Source organism: Hyla sarda, chromosome 1, assembly GCF_029499605.1.
Source record: "Hyla sarda isolate aHylSar1 chromosome 1, aHylSar1.hap1, whole genome shotgun sequence".
NCBI classification, from domain to species: domain Eukaryota; kingdom Metazoa; phylum Chordata; class Amphibia; order Anura; family Hylidae; genus Hyla; species Hyla sarda.
The window spans coordinates 281,882,125-281,904,371 of NC_079189.1; the positions used below are offsets into that span (position 1 = coordinate 281,882,125).

Sequence of the window (22,247 nt, forward strand, 5' to 3'; positions counted from 1 at the left end):
CCACAGGGAAAGTGTCTTTTTATGGATGGAAATTTTTAACTATATTCTAATTTTTGCTCCACCTGGAGCGGCCTAGAGCTGCAGTGTTGCTTTAATAATTTTGGTCATTAAAGGCTGTGACCATTCATATTACTTTCTATATATGGATTATTAACCCTTTTGAGTGTTTAATTAACCCTTTGTGTGTTGTGTTACCCCTGAGGAAGCCTGGTTATATATGTGATAATGAGTAAACCTAACCAGGCAGAAACGCGTCGGGTGTATTTGGGGTTATCTTTACGCATACCTAATGCAATTAGATATGTATTATGAATGGTTCGCTTAAACATACCAGGTGATCATCATAAATAGGATACATACATTAATTTTCTTTAATTATGATTTGGTGATAGTATCATTATATTGCACAAATATTGTGGTGAATTTTATCTAGCTATACAATTAAATGCTAAGTTTTACGGCACCTTTATAAATATTTCTCTTTAGTTTTGATCCGCCAGGCGAAGTCGCTAAGGCAGACGTGAGGCCCTACTACTTACGTAATTAGTAAAGTATAGGCAACTTTATTAATTTACAGCAATGATGCGTCCTTCGACATACACATGGACAAATATCAGCTTCCTGTTGCCACCACTGGAGGGGCCTGTGCTATATATAGTGTAATTCCTATTCACCTGAAAAAGAACTGCATACAAACACAAATGTGTGGTGGGAATAAAGGAATACAGCTCTAATAAAAAAACAGCTCAGCATAGCCTCATCAGTTATAATCAGTTATACTTCTGGTTCCTTAGAAGGAAAATTGTAAAGGTAGATATTGTACACATTGACCATGATTTACTATCGCAAACCCGACTTGTCTTGTCAGGTTGTGCGCCAGATTCTGTCTGCGCCAGAATTTGCACCAGAATTTTAAAAAACAAGACTTTCCATTTTACTAAGAAAACCTGAAAAAGGGGGCGCTGCCGCAGTGAAAAGAGGTGTGTCCCCAACATTTTCACAAAAACCTAACATATTTACTAAGGTTTCCACATAAAATGTGGTGGATTTGAGCTGAGGAAAACCATACAGATCAGAACATGTGTAAAAAAAGCAAAATGTAGGAAAAGTTGAAAATGTAGGGAAACCTTAGTAAATATCGTGGAAAATAAATAGTAGGGAATTAAACCCCACAAAGAAACCTACACAACACTCTTAGTAAATAAGGGCCAATATATTCATTGAAGTGTCCTAATAACATAAAACTGGAAGATGTACATTGCTAAGATGAATGACAACCTTTGTATAGTGCTAAAACTGTAAGCTGATAAATCTGCTCTAACTGTTTACATTCCTATCACTATTTTTTCCAACTTTTCTCTCAATTTCTTGAATGAAGGGCGTTTGGCTGGATCATCTTCCCAGCAACACTTCATTAGTGTGTACACAACAGGTTGGCAATTTTCAGGAGCATCCATTCGATAACCATGCGGCACCTTCTCAACTACCTCTCTCACAGACTGCAAAAAAAGAAGACATAACATAAAGATTATAAGTAGATATATATATATATATATAAAAAAAAAAAAAAGTAAAAAAAAAAAAGCAGCATATCAAATCTAAGGTAGCCAGCTGTGGAGGGTGCACGCAGGTATATGACCATTGTCAGGGGTCTAATGTAGCAATGGTGGCACTTGAAAATGACAGTGAGAGACAAAAGAAATATACTACCACTAAGAAATGAACTAATCTACATGCACCATATTTGCAGCCTGGTGTACTTCATTGATTCCTGTATAGATAAATAGATAGATAGATAGAGATTTTTATAGGTAGATGGTTTGCTAATGAAAAATATGATTTCTTACCATTTTGGGATAAGGGGGCCGTCCATAGGAAAATATTTCCCACAACAGTACCCCATAACTCCATACATCGGACCGAGATGAGAATTTCTGGGGAAGCAAATATAGCCATCCGAAATAAATACTAATTGTCCACTATAATCAACATATATGCCAGTTAGAATATAAAGTGTGCAGCAGCAATTAAAAATACTCAGGTAAGTACATAAAAAATATCTTCATACAGCATGTAATAAAATATCAAATCTGTAAGTTATAAAAGTATAAAGTATTGCATCCAATTGGAATCTTGCTGTTACGCCTAGCGCTCCGGGTCCCCGCTCCTCCCCGGAGCGCTCACGGCGTCTCTTTCCCTGCAGCTCCCCGGTCAGTCCCGCTGACCGGGAGCGCTGCTCTGTCATGGCCGTTGGGGATGCGATTCGCACAGCGGGACGCGCCCGCTCGCGAATCGCATCCCAGGTCACTTACCCGTTCCCGTCCCCTGCTGTCATGTGCTGGCGCGCGCGGCTCCGCTCTCTAGGGCGCGCGCGCGCCAGCTCCCTGAGACTTAAAGGGCCAGTGCACCAATGATTGGTGCCTGGCCCAATTAGCTTAATTGGTTCCCACCTGTTCCCTGGCTATATCTAGTCTCCTCCCTTGCACTTCCTTGCCGGATCTTGTTGCCTTAGTGCCAGTGAAAGCGTTCCTGTGTGTTTAATAGCCTGTGTACCAGTACTTTTGCTATCTCCCCTGACTACGAACCTTGCCGCCTGCCCCCGACCTTCTGCTACGTCCGACCTTGCTACTGCCTACTCCCTTGTACCTCGCCTTTCTTCAGTATCTTCAGCAGCCAGAGAGGTGAGCCGTTGCTAGTGGATACGACCTGGTCACTACCGCCGCAGCAAGACCATCCCGCTTTGCGGCGGGCTCTGGTGAAAAACCTGTAGTGGCTTAGAACCGGTCCACTAGCGCGGTCCTCGCCATCCCTCTCTGGCACAGAGGATCCACTACCTGCCAGCCGGCATCGTGACAGTAGATCCGGCCATGGATCCCGCTGAGGTTCCCCTGCCAGTTGCCTCTGATATCACCACGGTGGTCGCCCAGCAAGCCCGACAGATCGCCCATCTAACCCACCAGATGTCAGAAATGTCCACCATTGTGCACCAACTTCAGTCGCAACTTCTTCAGCAATCATCTCCTCCGCCAGCTCCTGCACCCCTTCCGCAGCGAGTGGCCACTCCTAGCCTCCGCCTGTCTTTGCCGGACAAATTTAATGGGGACTCTAAGTTTTGCCGTGGCTTCCTTTCGCAATGTTCTCTGCACTTGGAGATGATGTCGGACCTGTTTCCTACTGAAAGGTCTAAGGTGGCTTTCGTAGTCAGCCTTCTGTCTGGAAAAGCCCTGTCATGGGCCACACCGCTCTGGGACCGCAATGACCCCGTCACTGCCTCTGTTCACTCCTTCTTCTCGGAAATTCGAAGTGTCTTTGAGGAACCTGCCCGAGCCTCTTCTGCTGAGACTGCCCTGCTGAACCTGGTCCAGGGTAATTCCTCCGTTGGCGAGTACGCCATACAATTCCGTACTCTTGCTTCTGAACTATCCTGGAATAATGAGGCTCTCTGCGCGACCTTTAAAAAAGGCCTATCCAGCAACATTAAAGATGTTCTGGCCGCACGAGAGACTCCTGCTAGCCTGCATGAACTCATTCATCTAGCCACTCGCATTGACATGCGTTTTTCTGAGAGGCATCAAGAGCTCCGCCAGGAAAAAGACTTTGATCTCTGGCCACCTCTCCCACAGTCTCCACTGCAATCTGCGCCTAGGCCTCCCGCCGAGGAGGCCATGCAAGTGGATCGGTCTCGCCTGACCCTGGAAGAGAGGAATCGCCGTAAGGAAGAGAATCTTTGTCTGTACTGTGCCAGTACTGAACATTTTCTGGTGGATTGCCCAATCCGTCCTCCACGTCTGGGAAACGCACGCTCGCACTCAGCTCTCGTGGGTGTGGCGTCTCTTGATGCCAAGTCGGCTTCTCCACGTCTCACGGTACCTGTTCGGATTTCCTCTTCAGCCAGCTCTCCCCTCTCAGCCGTGGCCTGCCTGGACTCTGGAGCTTCTGGGAATTTTATTCGGGACTCCTTTGTGAATAAATTCCGTATTCCGGTGACCCGTCTTGTCAAGCCACTCCACATTTCCGCGGTCAACGGAGCCAGGTTGGACTGTACCATACGTTTCCGCACGGAGCCCCTTCTTATGAGCATCGGATCTCACCACGAGAGGATTGAACTTTTGGTCCTCCCCAATTGCACCTCGGAAATTCTCCTTGGACTTCCCTGGCTTCAGCTTCATTCCCCAACCCTGGATTGGTCCACTGGGGAGATCAAGAGTTGGGGGTCCTCTTGTTCCAAGAACTGTCTAAAACCGGTTCCCAGTAACCCTTGCCGTAACTCTGTGGTTCCTCCTGTATCTGGTCCCCCTAAGGTCATTAAGGACTCTGCCTGCCACAGGAAATGCCCCTCCCCCCCTCCCAGTTCCATCAGGCAAGCTTCTGTGTCCCCTCATGGCCCTCGTCCTGGTGTCACACTGCCCCGTGCCAGGTCCCGCCCTCTGCCCTCTCTCCCCATTCCTACTCCTGCGGTTCTGCCTGCCGTTGAGGAATCCCTCCATCCTTTCCCGGTGTCCTCATCCCAGGGGAGGCAGTTACCCGATAAAGAGAAGGGGAGACCTAAGGGGGGGGGTACTGTTACGCCTAGCGCTCCGGGTCCCCGCTCCTCCCCGGAGCGCTCACGGCGTCTCTTTCCCTGCAGCTCCCCGGTCAGTCCCGCTGACCGGGAGCGCTGCTCTGTCATGGCCGTTGGGGATGCGATTCGCACAGCGGGACGCGCCCGCTCGCGAATCGCATCCCAGGTCACTTACCCGTTCCCGTCCCCTGCTGTCATGTGCTGGCGCGCGCGGCTCCGCTCTCTAGGGCGCGCGCGCGCCAGCTCCCTGAGACTTAAAGGGCCAGTGCACCAATGATTGGTGCCTGGCCCAATTAGCTTAATTGGTTCCCACCTGTTCCCTGGCTATATCTAGTCTCCTCCCTTGCACTTCCTTGCCGGATCTTGTTGCCTTAGTGCCAGTGAAAGCGTTCCTGTGTGTTTAATAGCCTGTGTACCAGTACTTTTGCTATCTCCCCTGACTACGAACCTTGCCGCCTGCCCCCGACCTTCTGCTACGTCCGACCTTGCTACTGCCTACTCCCTTGTACCTCGCCTTTCTTCAGTATCTTCAGCAGCCAGAGAGGTGAGCCGTTGCTAGTGGATACGACCTGGTCACTACCGCCGCAGCAAGACCATCCCGCTTTGCGGCGGGCTCTGGTGAAAAACCTGTAGTGGCTTAGAACCGGTCCACTAGCGCGGTCCTCGCCATCCCTCTCTGGCACAGAGGATCCACTACCTGCCAGCCGGCATCGTGACACTTGCTATATATATATATTTTTTTTTTATTATCTCTAACAATACAGAAGGAAGTTTGACTCTTTTCATAGCAGTATTGTGAAAAGTATCAGTTTTTCTATTTGCTGGACCCTGCCAAAAGGAAATACATTTATTGACAAATGTAGCTAAAATATATATATGATGTTTAAAAAAAAAAAAAAAAAAAAGTCTGTTCTTTTTTCTTTCCTGTAGAAAACCAATCACATTTGGAAAAAGAAGTCACTAAGCAGATATAAAAAGAATACAATAGATTTGTAAATTACTTCTATTAAAAAATCTTAATCCTTCCAGTACTTATCAGCTGCTGTATACTAGAGGAAGTTCTTTTCTTTTTGAATTTCCTTTCTGCCCGACCACAGTGCTCTCTGCTGACACCTCTGTCCATTTTAGGAACCGTCCAGAGTAGGAGCAAATCCCCATAGCAAACCTATCCTGCTCTGGACAGTTCCTGAGACAGACAGAGGTGTCAGCAGAGAGCACTGTTGTCAAAGAGGAAAGAACAACTCAATTTCAGTAGCTGATAAGTACTGTAGGATTAAGATTTTTTTTTATAGAAGTAACAATTCTGTTTAACTATCTGGAGCCAGTTGAAAATAATTGTTTTTCACCGGAACACCCCTTTAATGGGAACAAAAAAACAGGATGTCTATTAAAAAAAATATTAAAATAACCATACATAACGAAATATGTATACTGTAATTCACAAGAGATATTTTCACTCACATTATGTAGTAATGCTTCTGGGGCTGTCCACTTGATAGGAAGCCTGGTGAGGTCCTCAGGTGAAAGCTTAGATTTGGATAAACCAAAGTCACTGATTTTTGCCTCAACATTTTCTGACAATAGAATGTTCCGGGCAGCCAAATCCCGATGTACCAGTCGTTTTTCTTCTAGATACTCCATACCTTGAGCAATATCCCTATGTATTTGTTATGAAGCAGAAGTAGATAAAAACACTTTTAGGTTATGTTCACATGTACAGGATCCTGTGCAGATTTGATGCGCAGGATTTGTAACTGCAGATTAGAAGCTGTGCTCAGTCATTTAGTTTACATTGAAATCTACCGAAAATCCTGTCCTTCAAATCCTGCATATCAAATCTGCATATGTGTGAACGTACCCTTAGGGTATATTCACATGTACAGTATCCTGCACAAATTTGTTGCTGCATTCATAGTGAGTACAATTGAAAAAAGACAAATGTCCATCAAGTTCATTTAGTTTACTCTGAAATTTGCAGCATAAAATCTACAACACCAAATATACACAGGATACTTTACATGCAAGTACGAGTCAGTTAGATTATACTGCATTACATGGTAATAAATATACAGAGTAGTATATGGCTCTAACTGCAAGTAGCATGACTGATCACATTAAAGGGGTTATCCGGCCAAAGACATCTTATCCCTTATCCAATGGATACCAAAGGGAACCCCCAGGATCTCTGTGCAGCACCCACATTCTATGCAGGCTGCGTCTCCCGTCTCGGAAAGCTCTTTCTTTCCAGGACTGGAAAGGTGATGTAATACCACGTACCCTTGTGATGTCCCCCATTTATGTTTATGGGCTGGGGCATGACGTGATGTCACGAGAGGGTGTGGCATTATGTCTCCAGTCCCAGAAAGAAAGAGCTTTCAGAGACTGGAGACGAAGCCCCGCATAGAATGCGGGTGCTGCACGGAGATCGCAAGGGGTCCCAGCGGCGGGCCCCCTTGATCAGACATCTTATCCCCTATCCTTTGCACAGGGGATAACATGTCTTTGGGGGGATAACCCCTTTAATGAAAGTTATATTTTAGAATTGAATAGCCTAACTGCAGCTTCTACAACATTAAAGGAGATATCTCATGGATAAAAACGTATCCCATGGCTCAAGTCCTACAGCAACGCCTGGGAACTGAGTTCCTGCACTTTTGTGCACAGCAGAAACACCATTCCCATTACCAAGACCAGCCCTTGAGTGAATATATTGGGTGAGTTCCCACACTCCCCCCCCCCCCCAGGACTTGACCTCTGACGTATACCCCTATCCGCAAGATAGGAGATAAGCTTTAGATCGCGGGGAATACAAGTGCTGGTGTTAAGGATGACTATTATGATTCTGATTGCTGATTAATATATAAAAATAAAATGCTAATCAAGTGTTGCAGAAAAACATTATAATCTTTATCAGATATATCAGCTTGCTATTTGCTTGTAACCAAGATGGAGCCTGCTGTCTAGGACAACACCCAAGAAGCAAGAAAAGAAGACCTATGTGTCCAAAAAAGGGGTGACCAAATAACATCTAACTGAAAATATGCACATCTAAGTGGAAAATATGCAATCATTGCAAAAATAACTAACACATCTGGAATCTTCTGATAAACAGGAAAGCTTGCACCATATAACGGCATGAGACTATGATTAATAAATGTTCATATCCAATTAACCAATCAAAATATAACACAATGATTTTGATGTGATAACCAACCTCACCCTTTTGATGTATAAAACAATGTATTTCCGTATAATAAACAGAACTGCTTGGGAGAACTCCCTAGCCAGTGTGAGCAAAACCTCTGCTGAGATTTTCTGCTGTTTTATACCAACACTTTGTCTGGTGTTCATTCCTGGTGTCGACACTCAGCATATACTAATATAGACAGCGGCAGTCACTCACATTCAAGGCCAAATCAGAAGCCACTCCTTAACTGGGCACCCAGCGATCTCCTGTATGGAGCCCTGGCTCTCCCCTGGAGAATTTTTACCTATGAGACTACTCCTTTAACAGCTGACAGATTGGCAGGCCAGTTTTAATAAAAAACATAACCAAAGCTTTCCAAAAATATGTATTACACAAAAACTTGATTTAAACCGTAGGTCATTTTTTTTTATAAGAAATTCCCTTTAAATAAAGTAGAAAGGCTGTGTTTACACATAATGTTGTTACATCACAGGTTTTCAGAAACTGCCGGAAAACACATTATCTTAACAACATTTATGTCAGGAAGTAGAGAGAGAAGAATGGTGGAGGTGCTGGAGAAGGCCTATGTGACTATTAAGCCTAGGCTTGTCCATACGGGGCATATTGGTGATCTTTAGAAGATTGTTCATTGTGGGAGAGACAGTGAGCTGAGGTCAATGAGGGTTACCTGGAACATTGAGGTAAACTTCTAAAAGGAAGTGGTATGGCTGCTTTATTCATTGAGGTCTGTCACTGAGAGAAGAATAATAGCTGGCAAGGAGGGTCTCATAGTCCAGAAGGAGGCGGGGTAATAGTTTTTGTTTATGGATAAAGGGTATACAGCTTAGATTGTTGATTGTAAGGTGCTTGAAAACTAAATAAAGAATTAAAAAAAAAATAATAATAGCTGGCTATAAAATGGTTTCTATTTTAGATTAGGGTAGTTTGCTAGTCTCAGTTGCAGAAAAGGGCAACTTGACAGACTGTTGCTGAAGCAGGATAACATGTAAGGGTTCTCAGCCTTAAGGTGTCCATATATATACCTTATACTGAAGTTGGCCAACTGTGTAAAGTGTATGATGGCCTTCCCAACTCTCCAGGACAGATGATGGAGAGAAGGGTCGGGCGTGCAGTGTTTTTCACCACCCGACTTTTGATTTGGGAGGGATAAGCTGCCATCAGAGCAGTCTGGCTGTGGCTTACCCCTCCCTATAGGGGAAACATGAATGTTTGGTCTTGGGGAGATTGGGAGAAATAACTGTTGGCTATACGAACAACAGTTATTGATATGTGTATGGCCTCTATTAGAGAAATTTTTTCTGAGATGTCTGCTGAGGCTGTGGAGAAAAAATATAAGCCTAGGGGTACCAATGAGTGGTAAGCAGTGATGTGATTGAAACCAGGGGTGGCTGTAACTGGGTCATGTTAGAGGCTGAGGAAGATCACTGATCTAAGAGGGACTAGTTGATAGCTGCAGCATAGGCATGGTTAGTCTACTATAGTGTGGCCCAGTTAGTTTGGTCCATAAGTACATTTGATTGAAAGGTACCCTTTATGGGGAAGAGGTGGATATAAAAGGGGACTTTGAGGTCAGGGCCAAGGATACCAAATGTCAACCTCCTGACCAGATAGAGAGACCCTTTAGGTAAGAATCTGCAAAGTTGAGGCTGGTGTTAATCACAAGAGGGAAGGGGATGTGTGGGATCTGAGACAAAGTGAGACTTTGCCCATGAGTTCTGTTCGGTAATGGTAAGCAACATCGAAAAATCCATTTACGTTGTGGATAAAACAGGTTGAGAGGAAGAGGTCGGTAGAGAGTAGGCTGTTGAGATCAGGGCTAAGAGTGGCAATGACCCTCCTCTTGTTTATTTGCAGAATTTATGTGAAATGAATGATCTTGAGAGTTTTTGGTGTCAAGATGAGCAGACAGTGTGAATGGATCACTGACCAGTGGTCTCTGTCAAGCAAGGAGTCACCTGTGAAAGTTGTTTATTATGGCTTGTAAAGTGAACTGTAACTGTTATGCTTGACATTTTGCCACTGTCGTGTTACAAAAAAAGGAGTCCATCAAGTTCAACAGTAAACTGTATTGATCCAGAGGAAGGAAAAAAACACATTGTATTTTTCAAGAAAGGTATTCAGAAACCTCTTAAACTTGTTTATTGAGTCAGACATCACGACATTGTGAGGCAGAGAGTTTCATAGTACCACTGCTTTTACAGTAAAGAACTCCTGAATGTTATATTGCTAAAACTTTCTTTCCTTTAAATGTAGAAAATGCCCCTTGTCATTGTTACAGGACTATGTATAAAAGATTACTAGAAATATATTGCCCATTTATATACTTGTACATTCTGTATAAGTCTTTTATTCTAAACTAAATAACCCCAAGCTTGATAACCTGTCTTGGTCCTGTAATCCACCTATTCCTTTAGTTAACTCACTTACCCTCCTCTGCACCCTTTCCAGTTCAGCCATATCCTTCTTATTTACAGGTGCCCAAAATTGGACACAATAGTCGATGTCTGACTAGTGATTTTTAGAGGAAAAGATATGCTCTTATCATGAATATCTATGCCTCTTTTGATGCATCCTTTGGATTTTTTTAGCCTTGGCACTGGTTACTGAAGTTGAATTTACTGTTTGCCAAGCCATTTTTTTTTTTTATATATAAAAAATAAATTGTTAGAGTCTGCTGCACACGCTTTTACCACTTGAGAACCCTACGTTGCAAATTACTTACACAGAAAAATGGAGAAGTTGCTGTAGAGGGACATTATTACGACCTCTTGACCGCAAATAACTTACAAGATTTCCCTAAAACAATGGCATAAAGTTAGAATGTTAAAGATATAATTTAGTATTTACATACATTTAATAGAATGTCTATCTACCCTAGATATAAGGGAACATTTTAAGGGGTTATCCAGGAAAACACTTTTTTTTTATACATCAACTGGCTCCACGAAGTAAAACAGATTTGTAAATTATCTAAAATAGAAATATGGCCACACCTCAAGAATACCACCCTGCTGGGTACACAATGAGGATAACTGAAAACCGATTTTTTGAAAAAATGTAGAAATTTATTTAAATACAGTTTAAAAAAAACTTTACATGTAAAACATTTTATTCAGAGCAATAATACCTGTGTATTACATTAGACTGCCATTGGGCCCTAATGGCAGAATTATAATAAATATTGTGAAGCCATTAGTAATTGATAGTATGCCAGCAAAAAAAGTATTATTAGCATATGCTTTTAGTTCGGAATAAACTGGTAATCCGGCACCAAAAAAATGTGTTATAAAAATCAGTCTTGATAGTATTTTTAGACTGTGCTGTCCAAAATTAATAGGGATAGATAGTTCCCACCGTGGCAACAGCTGGTCCCGCACTGCGACGGGCCGAAAGTAGTTGGTTCTCTCCGGATAACTAGTCCCGAGCTGCAATGGGCCAAAGATGTTGAGTCCTGCAGTGGCTGTTAAGTTACCGGCAGTGGAGAGACAGGATGATCATTGCGAGCCTGTTGTAAGGAGGACTCCGGCAGGAGACTCCTATGTGAGCGGTCTACGGTGTCGGTATTCACTCGCTTGTTTGCAGCTGGATGTTCGTTTGCTAATAAGGATCTTTGCTGTGCGCTCAGTAGGTGGAACTCTTTGATTCGTACGACAGGTGCAGATGGGCAGTTGTATTCCATGAAGATGTGCTGGCTTGAGTAGAGGTAAATAACGCTCTGTTCAGGCTTGAATAATAATCTATATGCGTTTAAGGGTACTAGAACCGACCCCTTCCTCAGTAGGAAAATTGTGACAAAATCACAATTTTCCTACTGAGGAAGGGGTTGGTTCTAGTACCCTGAAAGACGTATAGGTTACTATTCAAGTCTGAACAGAGCGTTATTTACCTCTACTGAAGCCAGCACATCTTCATGGAATGCAACTGCCCATCTGCACCTGTCGTACGAATCAAAGAGTTCCACCTACTGAGCGCACAGCAAAGATCCTTATTAGCATACGAACATCCAGCTGCAAACAAGCGAGTGAATACCGACACCGTAGACCGCTCACATAGGAGTCTCCTGCCGGAGTCCTCCTTACAACAGGCTCGCAAGGATCATCCTGTCTTTCCACTGCCGGTAATTTCACAGCCACTGCAGGACTCAACATCTTTGGCCCGTCGCAGCTCGGGACTAGTTATCCGGAGAGAACCAACTACTTTCGGCCCGTCGCAGTGCGGGACCAGCTGTTGCCACGGTGAGAACTATCTATCCCTATTAATTTTGGACAGCACAGTCTAAAAATACTATCAAGACTGATTTTTATAACTAATTTTTTTGGTGCCGGTGCAGTGCCGTAGATTGTGATTTGCCATAGATTTTGATGGAGTGACTCAGCAGTTTTCCCTGCCCGAGCTCTCCGCCTCCATTACATTCTATAGGCTGACACTCGCACACCACCCCCCAACCATTGGTTACTGCGGGGGCTGGGGGGGTGCGAGTGTCACGTGACATATTTAATCATCAGGCATCGCAGCTCACGGCAGTGTCACTTGGGCTATCACAGGGAGAGGATCTCTCCCTGTGATAGCCCGAAGCTGCACAGAGCTCTCATGGCCTTTGAGGCCCGATTCTGAGAGCGGAATGGAGCCACAGAAGTCAATCCATTTACTGTGTCCTCCCCGCTGCGCCTGTCAGCTTGTGTGCCCTTCGCACAAGCTGACAGTCAGTGTCACCCGCCAGCGTGATCACTATTCACCGCTAACGGGACCCCTGTGCCCGCTAGCAGTGTTATGTGTCCCCGCCTGCGCAATGTTCACTGCTAACGGGACCCCTGTGCAGCTAGCAGTGTTATGTGTCCCCGCCTGCGCGAGCCATCCACCCCGCCCGCGGCTCTGTTCTCCGCTCCCTGTTAGCTCAGGGAACGGGAAACAGATTTAAAGGGCATCTGGCGCAGCGAGTACTGCGCATGCCTCGGTAGGTAGCATAGATTTACTTTTAGTGTAGCGTAGTTTAGGATTAGTTTGAAAGAGACTACAACTCCCAGCATGCCTGGGCATGCTGGGAGTTGTAGTGCAGGGAAGGGCCCACAACTCCCAGCAAGCCCAGACAGCTGAAGGCTGCCTGGGCATGCTGGGAGTTGTAGTGCAGTGAAGGCACCACAACTCCCAGCATGCCCAGACAGCTGAAGGCTGCCCGGGCATGCTGGAAGTTGTTGTGCAGGGAAGGGCCACCAACTCCCAGCATGCCCAGACAGCTGAAGGCTGCGTGGTGATGCTGGGAGTTGTAGTGCAGTGAAGGCACAACAACTCCCAGCATGCCCAGACAGCTGAAGGCTGTCCCGCATGCTGGGAGTTGTAGTTTAGCTGATGGGACCACAACTCCCAGCATGCCCAGAAGGCTGAAGGCTGCGCGGTGATGCTGGGAGTTGTAGTGCAGTGAAAGGACCACAACTCCCAGCATGCCTAGAAAGCTAAAGGCTGCCCAGGCATGCTGGGAGTTGTAGTTTTACACAGGTATAAAGTAGTGTTAGCGCGATTTAAGTGTAGTTAGCGTAGCGTAGTGTTAGCTCAATTTTAGCGTAGCTTTATTTTAGTGTTAGCGCAGTTTTACATTTTTAGTGTAATGTAGTGTTAGCATAGTTTTAGTGTATTTAGCGTAGTGTAGTGTTAGCGTAGTTTTAGTGTAGCTTAGTGTTAGCGCAGTTTTAGCGTATTTAGCATACCTTAGTTTTAGCGCAGTTTTAGCGTATTTAGCGTACCTTAGTTTTCCCGCAGTTTTAGTGTATTTAGCGTAGTGTAGTGTTTGCGCAGTTTTAGCATTTTTAGCGTAGCTTAGTTTAAGCGCAGTTTTAGTGTATTTAGCGTAGTGTAGTGTTAGCATAGTTTTAGTGTAGCTTAGTGTTAGCGCAGTTTTAGTGTATTAAGCGTAGCTTAGTTTTTGTGTATTTAGTGTAGTGTTAGCACAGTTTTAATGTATTTAGTGTAGTGTAGCGTTAGCACAGTTTTAGTGTATTTAGCATAGCGTATTGTTAGCGTAGTCTTAGAGTAGTGAGCGCAGCGTAGTCTTAGAGTAGTTAGCGCAGCATAGTGTAAGTCCAGTTCTAGCATAGTTGGCGTAGTTGTCCACGGGTGTAGTGTAGCTAACTTAGTTTTACAGGCAGATGAAGTGTAGTTTAGAGAGTTTAGCATGGGGTGTAGCTTAGCTTAGTAATAAAGTAAAGTGGCTACAACTCCCAGCATGCCCAGACAGCCAAAGGCCGTCCGGGCAGGATGGAAGTTGTAGTTTTGCAAAAGTAGCAAAGGCAGTTGCGCTCTGCTACGTTAATGCAGTATAAAGCCATCTGTATAGATTGCTGTATACGGTGATCACAAGGCCACTTACCCACCTCCATTCCTGCTCCGTCACTGGACGTGTAGCAACGCAGGAAGATGACAGAGCTGGAACGGGGGTGGTAAGTTAGGCTCTCCAGGTACTAATCCATTTTTTTTGTGTTTTTCTTCTCATTTCAGATACGTGAATGCTGAGGACTACATCGGAATCGGTGGACTACGACGATGACCTGCATTTTTTCTTTTCTTTTAATAAAATGGTTAACGAGGGCTGTGGGGGAGTGTTTTTCCTAATAAAAATGTTTTAACTTGTGTGTGCTTTTTTTTTATTACTTTACAGGCTTAGAAGTGGAAGCCGTCTTGTAGACAGAGTCCATTACTAAGTCGGGGCTTAGCGTTAGCCCCCAAAAGAGCTAGCACTAACCCCCAATTATTACCCCGGTACCCACCGCCACAGGGGTACCGGGAAGAGCCAATACCAACAGGCCCAGAGCGCCAAATATGGCGCTCTTGGGCCTAGGCGGTAACAGGCTGGCGTTATTTAGGCTGGGGAGGGCCAGTAACGATGGTCCTCACCCACCCTGGTAACGTCAGGCTGTTGCTGTTTGGTTGGTATTTGGCTGAAAATGAAAATACGGGGAACCATACACGTTTAAAAAAAAAGGGGGGGGGGGGTTCCCCGTCTTTTGATTTTCAGGCAAATATCAACCAAACAGCAACAGCCTAATGTTACCAGGGTGGGCGAGGACCATCGTTACTGGCCCTTCCCAGCCTAAATAACGCCAGCCTGTTACCGCCTAGGCCCAAGAGCGCCATATTTGGCGCTCTGGGCCTGTTGGTATGGGCTCTTCCAGGTACCCCTGGAAGTTGTAGTCTCTTTCAAACTGATCCTAAACTATGCTACACTAAAAGTAAATCTATGCTACCTACCTAGGCATGCGCAGTACTCGCTGCGCCCGAAGCCCTTTAAATCTGTTTCCCGTTCCCTGAGCTAACAGGAAGCGGGGAACAGAACCGCGGGCGGGGTGGATGGCTTGCGCAGGCGGGGACACATAGCACTGCTAGCGGGCACAGGGGTGCCGTTAGCGGTGAATAGTGATTGCGCTGGCGGGTGACACTGACTGTCAGCTTGTGCGAGGGGCACACAAGCTGACAGGCGCAGCGAGGAGGACACAGTAAATGGATTGACTTCTATGGCTCCATTCCGCTCTCGGAATCGGGTCACAAAGGCCATGAGAACTCCGTGCAGCTTCGTGCTATCACAGGGAGAGATCCTCTCCCTGTGATAGCCAGAGTGAGACTGCCGTGAGCTGCGATGCCTGATGATTAAATATGTCACGTGACACTCGCACACACCCCTCCCCAGCCCCCGCAGTAACCAATGGTTGGGGGGGTGGTGTGTGAGTGTCAGCCTATAGAATGTAATGGAGGCGGAGCGCTCGAGCAGGGAAAACTGCTGAGTCACTCCATCACAATCTATGGCAAATCACAACCTACGGCACTGCATCGGATTACCAGTTTATTCCGAACTATAAGCATATGCTAATAATACTTTTTTTGCTGGCATACTATCAATTACTAATGGCTTCACAACATTTATTATAATTCTGCCATTAGGGCCCAATGGCAGTCTAATGTAATACACAGGTATTATTGCTCTGAATAAGATGTTTTACATGTTAAGTTTTTTTGAAACTGTATTTTAATAAATTTCAAAATTTTTTCAAAAAATCTGTTTTCAGTTGTTCTCATTGTGTACCCAGCAGGGTGGTATTCTTGAGGTGTGGCTATATTTCTATTTTAGATTATTTATCATTTTGATCGGTGGGGATCGACCTATTAGCCACATTAAACCTCGGATATCTGGTTGTGAGCTGCACATTTGTTTTATTTATTAGATTTGTAAATTACTTCTGTTAAAAAATCTTAATCCTTTCAGTACTTATGAGTTGCTGAAGTTGAGTTGTTATTTTCTGTCTAAGTGCTCTCGGATGACACCTGTCTCGGGAACTGTCCAGAGTAGAAGCAAATCCCCATAGCAAACCTCTTCTACTCTGTGCAGTTCCCGAGACAAGCAGAGATGTCAGCAGAGAGCACAGTTGCCAGACGGAAAAGAACAATTCAACTTCAGCAACTGATAATTATTGGAAGGATTAAGATGTTTTAATAGAAGTAATTTACTAATCTGTTTAACTTTCTGGAGCCAGTTGATATATATATAAAAAAAAGCTTTTTCCCTTTAAAGCATTGTGAGATATAGAAGGAGTCACATGTCATCATCACGATTATCTGGAATAAAGAATGTTCTAAATCCATGAAAATAAATATCCTCTAAAGCATCCATTAACAGAATACCTTTTGGTAGGCATTCAGCAAAAATTGTTCCTTTGCTATTTAGAAAAATCATCATCATTATCATCATCATAAACAAGTATCATATTTTCCGGCGTATAAGACGACTTTTAAACCGGGTAAAATGTTCGTCTTATACGCTGGGTGCTGCAGTCGGCCGGGACGCCCAGGGTATGGATTTTCCATACCCCGGGTGTCCCGGCTGAGATTAATTTCCCCGTCACAAGATCTTTTCGGGACACAAGGATGTCTCGGTTACCTTTCTGCGGCCCCGCGTTAACTTAAAAAATGCAGGGGCCACCAGGAGGTAGAACACGCAGGGACGTCACTAACATCCCGTGCGCAAACCCATAGAAACGGCAGAGCAAAGCGGAGCGGAGCAGCAAGGACGCATGCGCATGGTAAGTTACCAGCGGCACGTCATCTTCGGTGTTCCGACCACCGACCGCTCCTCCAATCCCGGGACATACTGCTATGGCCTATAGGCTATAGCAGTAGATCGTGATCCCAGACTGGAGGAGCGATGGTCGGAGCACTGAGGTGAGGCAGAACACAGGCATACAGCCTCCGGACATACACTGTGTATGGCTGAAGGCTGTATGTCTGTGGGGGGCCACTGCCTACCTTATGTGGGGGAACTACAACCTAATGTGGGGGAACTACAACCTAATTTGGAGGAACTATACTGCCAACCTAATGTGGGGGAACTATACTGCAAACCTAATGTGGGGGAACTATACTGCCAATCAAATGTGGGGGAACTATACTACCAACCTAATGTGGGGGAACTATACTGCCAACCTAATGTGGGGGAACTACAACCTAATTTGGAGGAACTATACTGCCAACCTAATGTGGGGGAACTATACTGCAAACCTAATGTGGGGGAACTATACTGCCAATCAAATGTGGGGGAACTATACTACCAACCTAATGTGGGGGAACTATACTGCCAACCTAATGTGGGGGAACTATATTGCCAATGTGGGGGAACTACAACCTAATATGGGGGAACTACCATATACTGCCAACCTAATGTGTGGGAACTACAACCTAATGTGGGGGAACTATACTGCCAACCTAATGTGGGGAACTACAACCTAATGTGGGGGAAACTATACTGCCAACCTAATGTGGGGGAACTATGCTGACAACCTAATGTAGGGGGAACTATGCTGGCAACCTAATGTGGGGGGAACTATACTGCCAACCTAATGTAGGGGGAACTATACTGACAACCTAATGTAGGGGGAACTATGCTGCCTACCTAGTGTGGGGGAACAATGGTAAGGTACCGTACATCGCAGTAGATGGGTAGTCTTATACGGCGAGTATATCCCAAACTCTATATTTTAACTGTAAAAGTTGGGGGTCGTCTTATACGCCGGAAAATATGGTAAATCTTTTAGCTGCATTACCTTGCTCATTAGTTCCATCACAAGATACAGACCATTGTGGAGGACAACTCCCAGGAGATTCACCAGATTTTTATGTTTCAGTTGCCTGGAGAAAAGAAGCTATTTTACGTTCAGACTTGAAGTCCATCAAAATATTTCTTAAATTGTCTGTATAAGAGGACAACTCATAGACTAAATTAGACAATGTATGTGGCATCTGTGCAGTCAAGAAATTTACGAAATTAATATTGACTTAAAAGGACAATAATCACACTTATATTTATTGCAACAATGAATAGGATATTCCAGCCTCTAATATTTAAACTGAGATCCTGAGTCTCCTGTCAAAATGGAGCAGCAGTCACACTGCTGTTTCATTCATTGTCTATGGGAGCTTATAGAGATTGCCAAATATGGCGCTTGACTATATCTCACAGCTCCTATAACCAATGAATGGAGCAGTATAGGTGTGCATGTGTAACTGCTGCTGTTTTTCCCCAGTAGATTAGGGACCACATTCTGGACAGTGCAGGGCTTTCAGCAGTCAGACCTCCCTGCACTCATACACTTATCCCTTATTATGTAGAAGTGTTTAAAGCTGGAATACTCCTTTAACCCATATCAGTATTCTGATAATATGTACAGTATGGATGTCTACAAGGACAAAATACAAATCTAACTGATGCTGCCGTGCTGTGAAACGCGTTGCATCTTGGGAAATTAACCTTCTGAACTTCATCCTCTGTCTGGTCTGTTCAGCGCCACAATTATCCACACCTCCCTGAAGCAAGATCAATATCTATGACCAATATGTACTTTGTCATGGTTGTATATGGGGAACACAACTATTTGGGGTAAGCAACTGAAAATAGACACAGTAGTCGGCACAACCGCTTGTTTTTTTAGCACTAACAATACGACAGGTCGGTTCAGCGGGCTTAGTGGACAACTAGGTGGAAGAATAAAGCCCAGTCTGTGTGGTGCTCTATCCTTGTAGCCAACTGCAGGTGCAACATAAAGTCCTTCGTGAAATAATCAGGAGGCGCTTACTGGACATTCGGAAAACACTCTTTTTATTCCACGGTTAGCAAAACATGACAGTATTGGGACAAAACCCAGAGGCGCCATTTGTGGGCGTGAAATGGCTGATACATTTCCCCATTGTCTGTTGGGTCCAGGTCTTATCCTAATACTGGGAAAATATATGTATATACCAGTCCTCAAGAACACTAGGGATGTGTAGAATAAAGAGAAAAGAAAATAGTGGATCTAATAAGGATTTTTTAATATATGTATATAAGTATGTAAATGCAAATAAATCACCAATCACTCCGCAGGGCCCTTGCAGGAATGAATTGGTAATAATCAATATATAAATGAAAATGCAAATGAAAATGCAGATAAAAATGCAGATAAAAATAATATAGCAGAGAAGCACCAATGTCCACTATGGTGGTTAGCAACGTCTCTCTTTTGGTTAGTAGTCAGTCTTGGTCACAGTTAAGTCCAAGGATATCCAATTAAAAGAGTCACCGTTCAGTAATCAACTCCTATGATACTGTAGCCAAATATAGCAATAGTGGCGATAATAGCAACAGTTGTAGCAATTATGGCAGTAGTTTGTAGAGTATCAGTGCACAGCACCACTCACCCTTCTTCTCGGATGTTAGCGATCCCGGCAAGCAATGATGTTCACAGGTAGCGATTTCGGCAGACCGCGATGTCCTGTAGGTGATAAAAGCTGTTTGTATTGCCGGTCTGGATCGTAGCCTAGGTGAGTGGTTCTCCGGTAGGCTGTAAGTATCCTGGGCTGGCACGGGGAGGCGTCCGGCCTAGGGAGAACGTGTCCAGGAACTCTGCCGTCCGGGGCTGTGAATGGAGATCTGTGAGCAGCTGCGTGTCTGAATGATGCGCTAGCTGCGCGCGTGTTGCAGTGGTCCCAGTTCTGTGAGCATCCAGCAGTTGCTAGCCAAAATGTGTGGATATAGTCTCTTTAGAAGTGGTATAAGGTGCTTTTGCAAGTCAGACGCGTTTCAAGGCCTGCGGGCCTTTTCTTCAGTGACAGTAAGGTAACCTTACTGTCACTGAAGAAAAGGCCCGCAGGCCTTGAAACACGTCTGACTTGCAAAAGCACCTTATACCACTTCTGAGTGGTGCTGTGCACCGATACTCCACAAACTACTGCCATAATTGCTACAACTGTTGCTATTATCGCCACTATTGCTATATTTGGCTACAGTATCATAGGAGTTGATTACTGAACTGTGACTCTTTTAATTGGATATCCTTGGACTTAACTGTGACCAAGACTGACTACTAACCAAAAGAGACACGTTGCTAACCACCGTAGTGGACATTGGTGCATCTCTGCTATATTATTTTTATCTGCATTTTTATCTGCATTTTCATTTGCATTTTTATTTATATATTGATTATTACCAATTCATTCCTGCAAGGGCCCTGCAGAGTGATTGGTGATTTATTTGCATTTACATACTTATATACATATATTAAAAAATCCTTATTAGATCCACTATTTTCTTTTCTCTTTATTCTACACATCCCTAGTGTTCTTGAGGACTGGTATATACATATATTTTCCCATTTTTTGACTAGGCCTGATTGGGTGAAGGCATCACCTTTAACCTCGAACACTCTCCTTATCTTTATCTTTAAGTGAGCTACACATCCTATTATCCATATTTCTTATCCTAATACTGTGATATTTTGCTTAGCATGGAATAAAAAGAGTGCTTTCCGTACATCCTGTGAGTGCCTCCTGATTACTTTACGAAGTACTATGTATTATGTTAATAGACTTCAGGCCGTTGCAAAAGAACCTGTGTATGGTGATTGACTGGTAATTTGAAATCTGACAACTTCTGCATATTTAGTTTTTTGAAAACTCTATTAGGTTTATAAAAGTTTTGGTACCAATATATACAAGAGTATTAAATAAGGTCAATAACAACAATAAAGCCTTTAGTTAGTGTGTTACATGTATAAATATGATAGAGCTTTAGAGCAGCTAGGTGAGGACAATATTCACAGTTTAATGTAAAATCACACAGGAATTGGTCAATTCTCAGACTTAAACAACCATTAAAAAAATTAAATGACTCATCATTGAGCTAAAATTACCAACTTTTTACCTAACCACCGACCTACTAAACAAAGATAAACTGTTAATTAACATATTCCATGCCTGAAGATTGATTCCAATGTCAATTCAGAAGACATATGGGTGGTCCTAAGTCATGTAAGACAAAATATGCAGATGACTACATAATACATATAAATTGTCTTTAGATGTCATCACAGGATATTGAAATACTCCCAGCTTATTTTCTTTCATAATTTGAACTCACACTTGGTAAACTCACGTCATTGTGGTGGTTTCTTCCAAAAAGTTTTTTGCAGTGACATCACACTTAATGTTCTTAATGGCTACTGGTTGACCCATATACATTCCTTTCAATACATCTAAAAACATAAAGCATAAAATATAACTTACCAAAAGTAGCATAAAAACTATGTAACAAAATAGTACAATGATGTACAGTATTGGGAATACAGAAAATGTTGAAAAGTATCAAAAACAAGCAGCACCATACCATAAAATAACAATATTTTTTCTAATGGTTTCAGAAGTAGACAGTAATTATAGAATATAGACAAAGTTGGGGAAAAAAGAGGAGTGGAAACTGATGCATCACACTGAAGTCTTACTACATTGTGTCTTTCTTTGCTGGCAGTATTCCAAAAAGGGGTGAAATAGGGTGCCCAGATACTACAGATATAGCCAACTTTTGAATAGAACTGGGTACGTGATGCATACACATCGCTGATCACTTACACAATAGTTGTTGGGGTTCCCTACATAAGCAGTGTTGAGCACTGATCCACTTACTGAAGAGTAAGCCATCCATGCTCTGTATGCTGTTTACTGAGCTCTGGGCCCAGTCCGATGAATTTGTTAGAAGTAACCTGATGTTGCTTACTTTCAATTACTCACAGGGCAAGATGTTCAGTGCCCAGCTTAAAGGGGTAGTCCAGTGGTGAAAAACGTATCCCCTATCCTAAGGATAGGGGATAAGTTTGAGATCGCGGGGGGCCAGATAGCGGGTGTTGACCCCCGCACGAATCGGCGGCCGACACGCCCCCTCAATACATCTCAATGGCAGAGCCGGAGATTGCCGAAGGCAGCGCTTCGGCTCTGCCATAGAGTTGTATTGAGGGGGCGTGTCGGCCGCCGCTTTGTGCGGAGGTCGACACGCCCCCTTCCCGCGGGCTGTCAGGGCTCCGTACAGGAGATCACAGGGGGCCCCAGCAGTTGGACCCCCCGTGATCTGCAACTTATCCCCTATCCTTAAGATAGGGGATAAGTTGTTCACCACTGAGTCACCACTGGACTACTCCT

General features: G+C 44.1%; 1 protein-coding gene across 3 annotated transcripts in view; it reads right to left on the bottom strand.

The window, feature by feature from the left end:
• Positions 1–1,105: 1,105 nt before the first annotated feature.
• The window catches only part of MATK (megakaryocyte-associated tyrosine kinase), a 96,923-nt gene continuing 75,781 nt past the window's right edge, over positions 1,106–22,247 (bottom strand). The window contains exons 7-12 of one of the 3 annotated variants that reach the window (XM_056573678.1): positions 21,211–21,310; positions 17,849–17,933; positions 10,492–10,565; positions 6,023–6,218; positions 1,848–1,934; positions 1,114–1,499 (exon numbers count right to left, since the gene is read on the bottom strand). In XM_056573678.1, the coding sequence (XP_056429653.1) occupies positions 1,326–1,499; positions 1,848–1,934; positions 6,023–6,218; positions 10,492–10,565; positions 17,849–17,933; positions 21,211–21,310 (716 nt within the window). In that variant the 3' untranslated portion in view covers positions 1,114–1,325. Of the gene's footprint in view, positions 1,500–1,847; positions 1,935–6,022; positions 6,219–10,491; positions 10,566–17,848; positions 17,934–21,210; positions 21,311–22,247 lie in introns of all 3 variants that reach the window. The other 2 variants (XM_056573698.1, XM_056573688.1) reach the window with 2 other exon arrangements.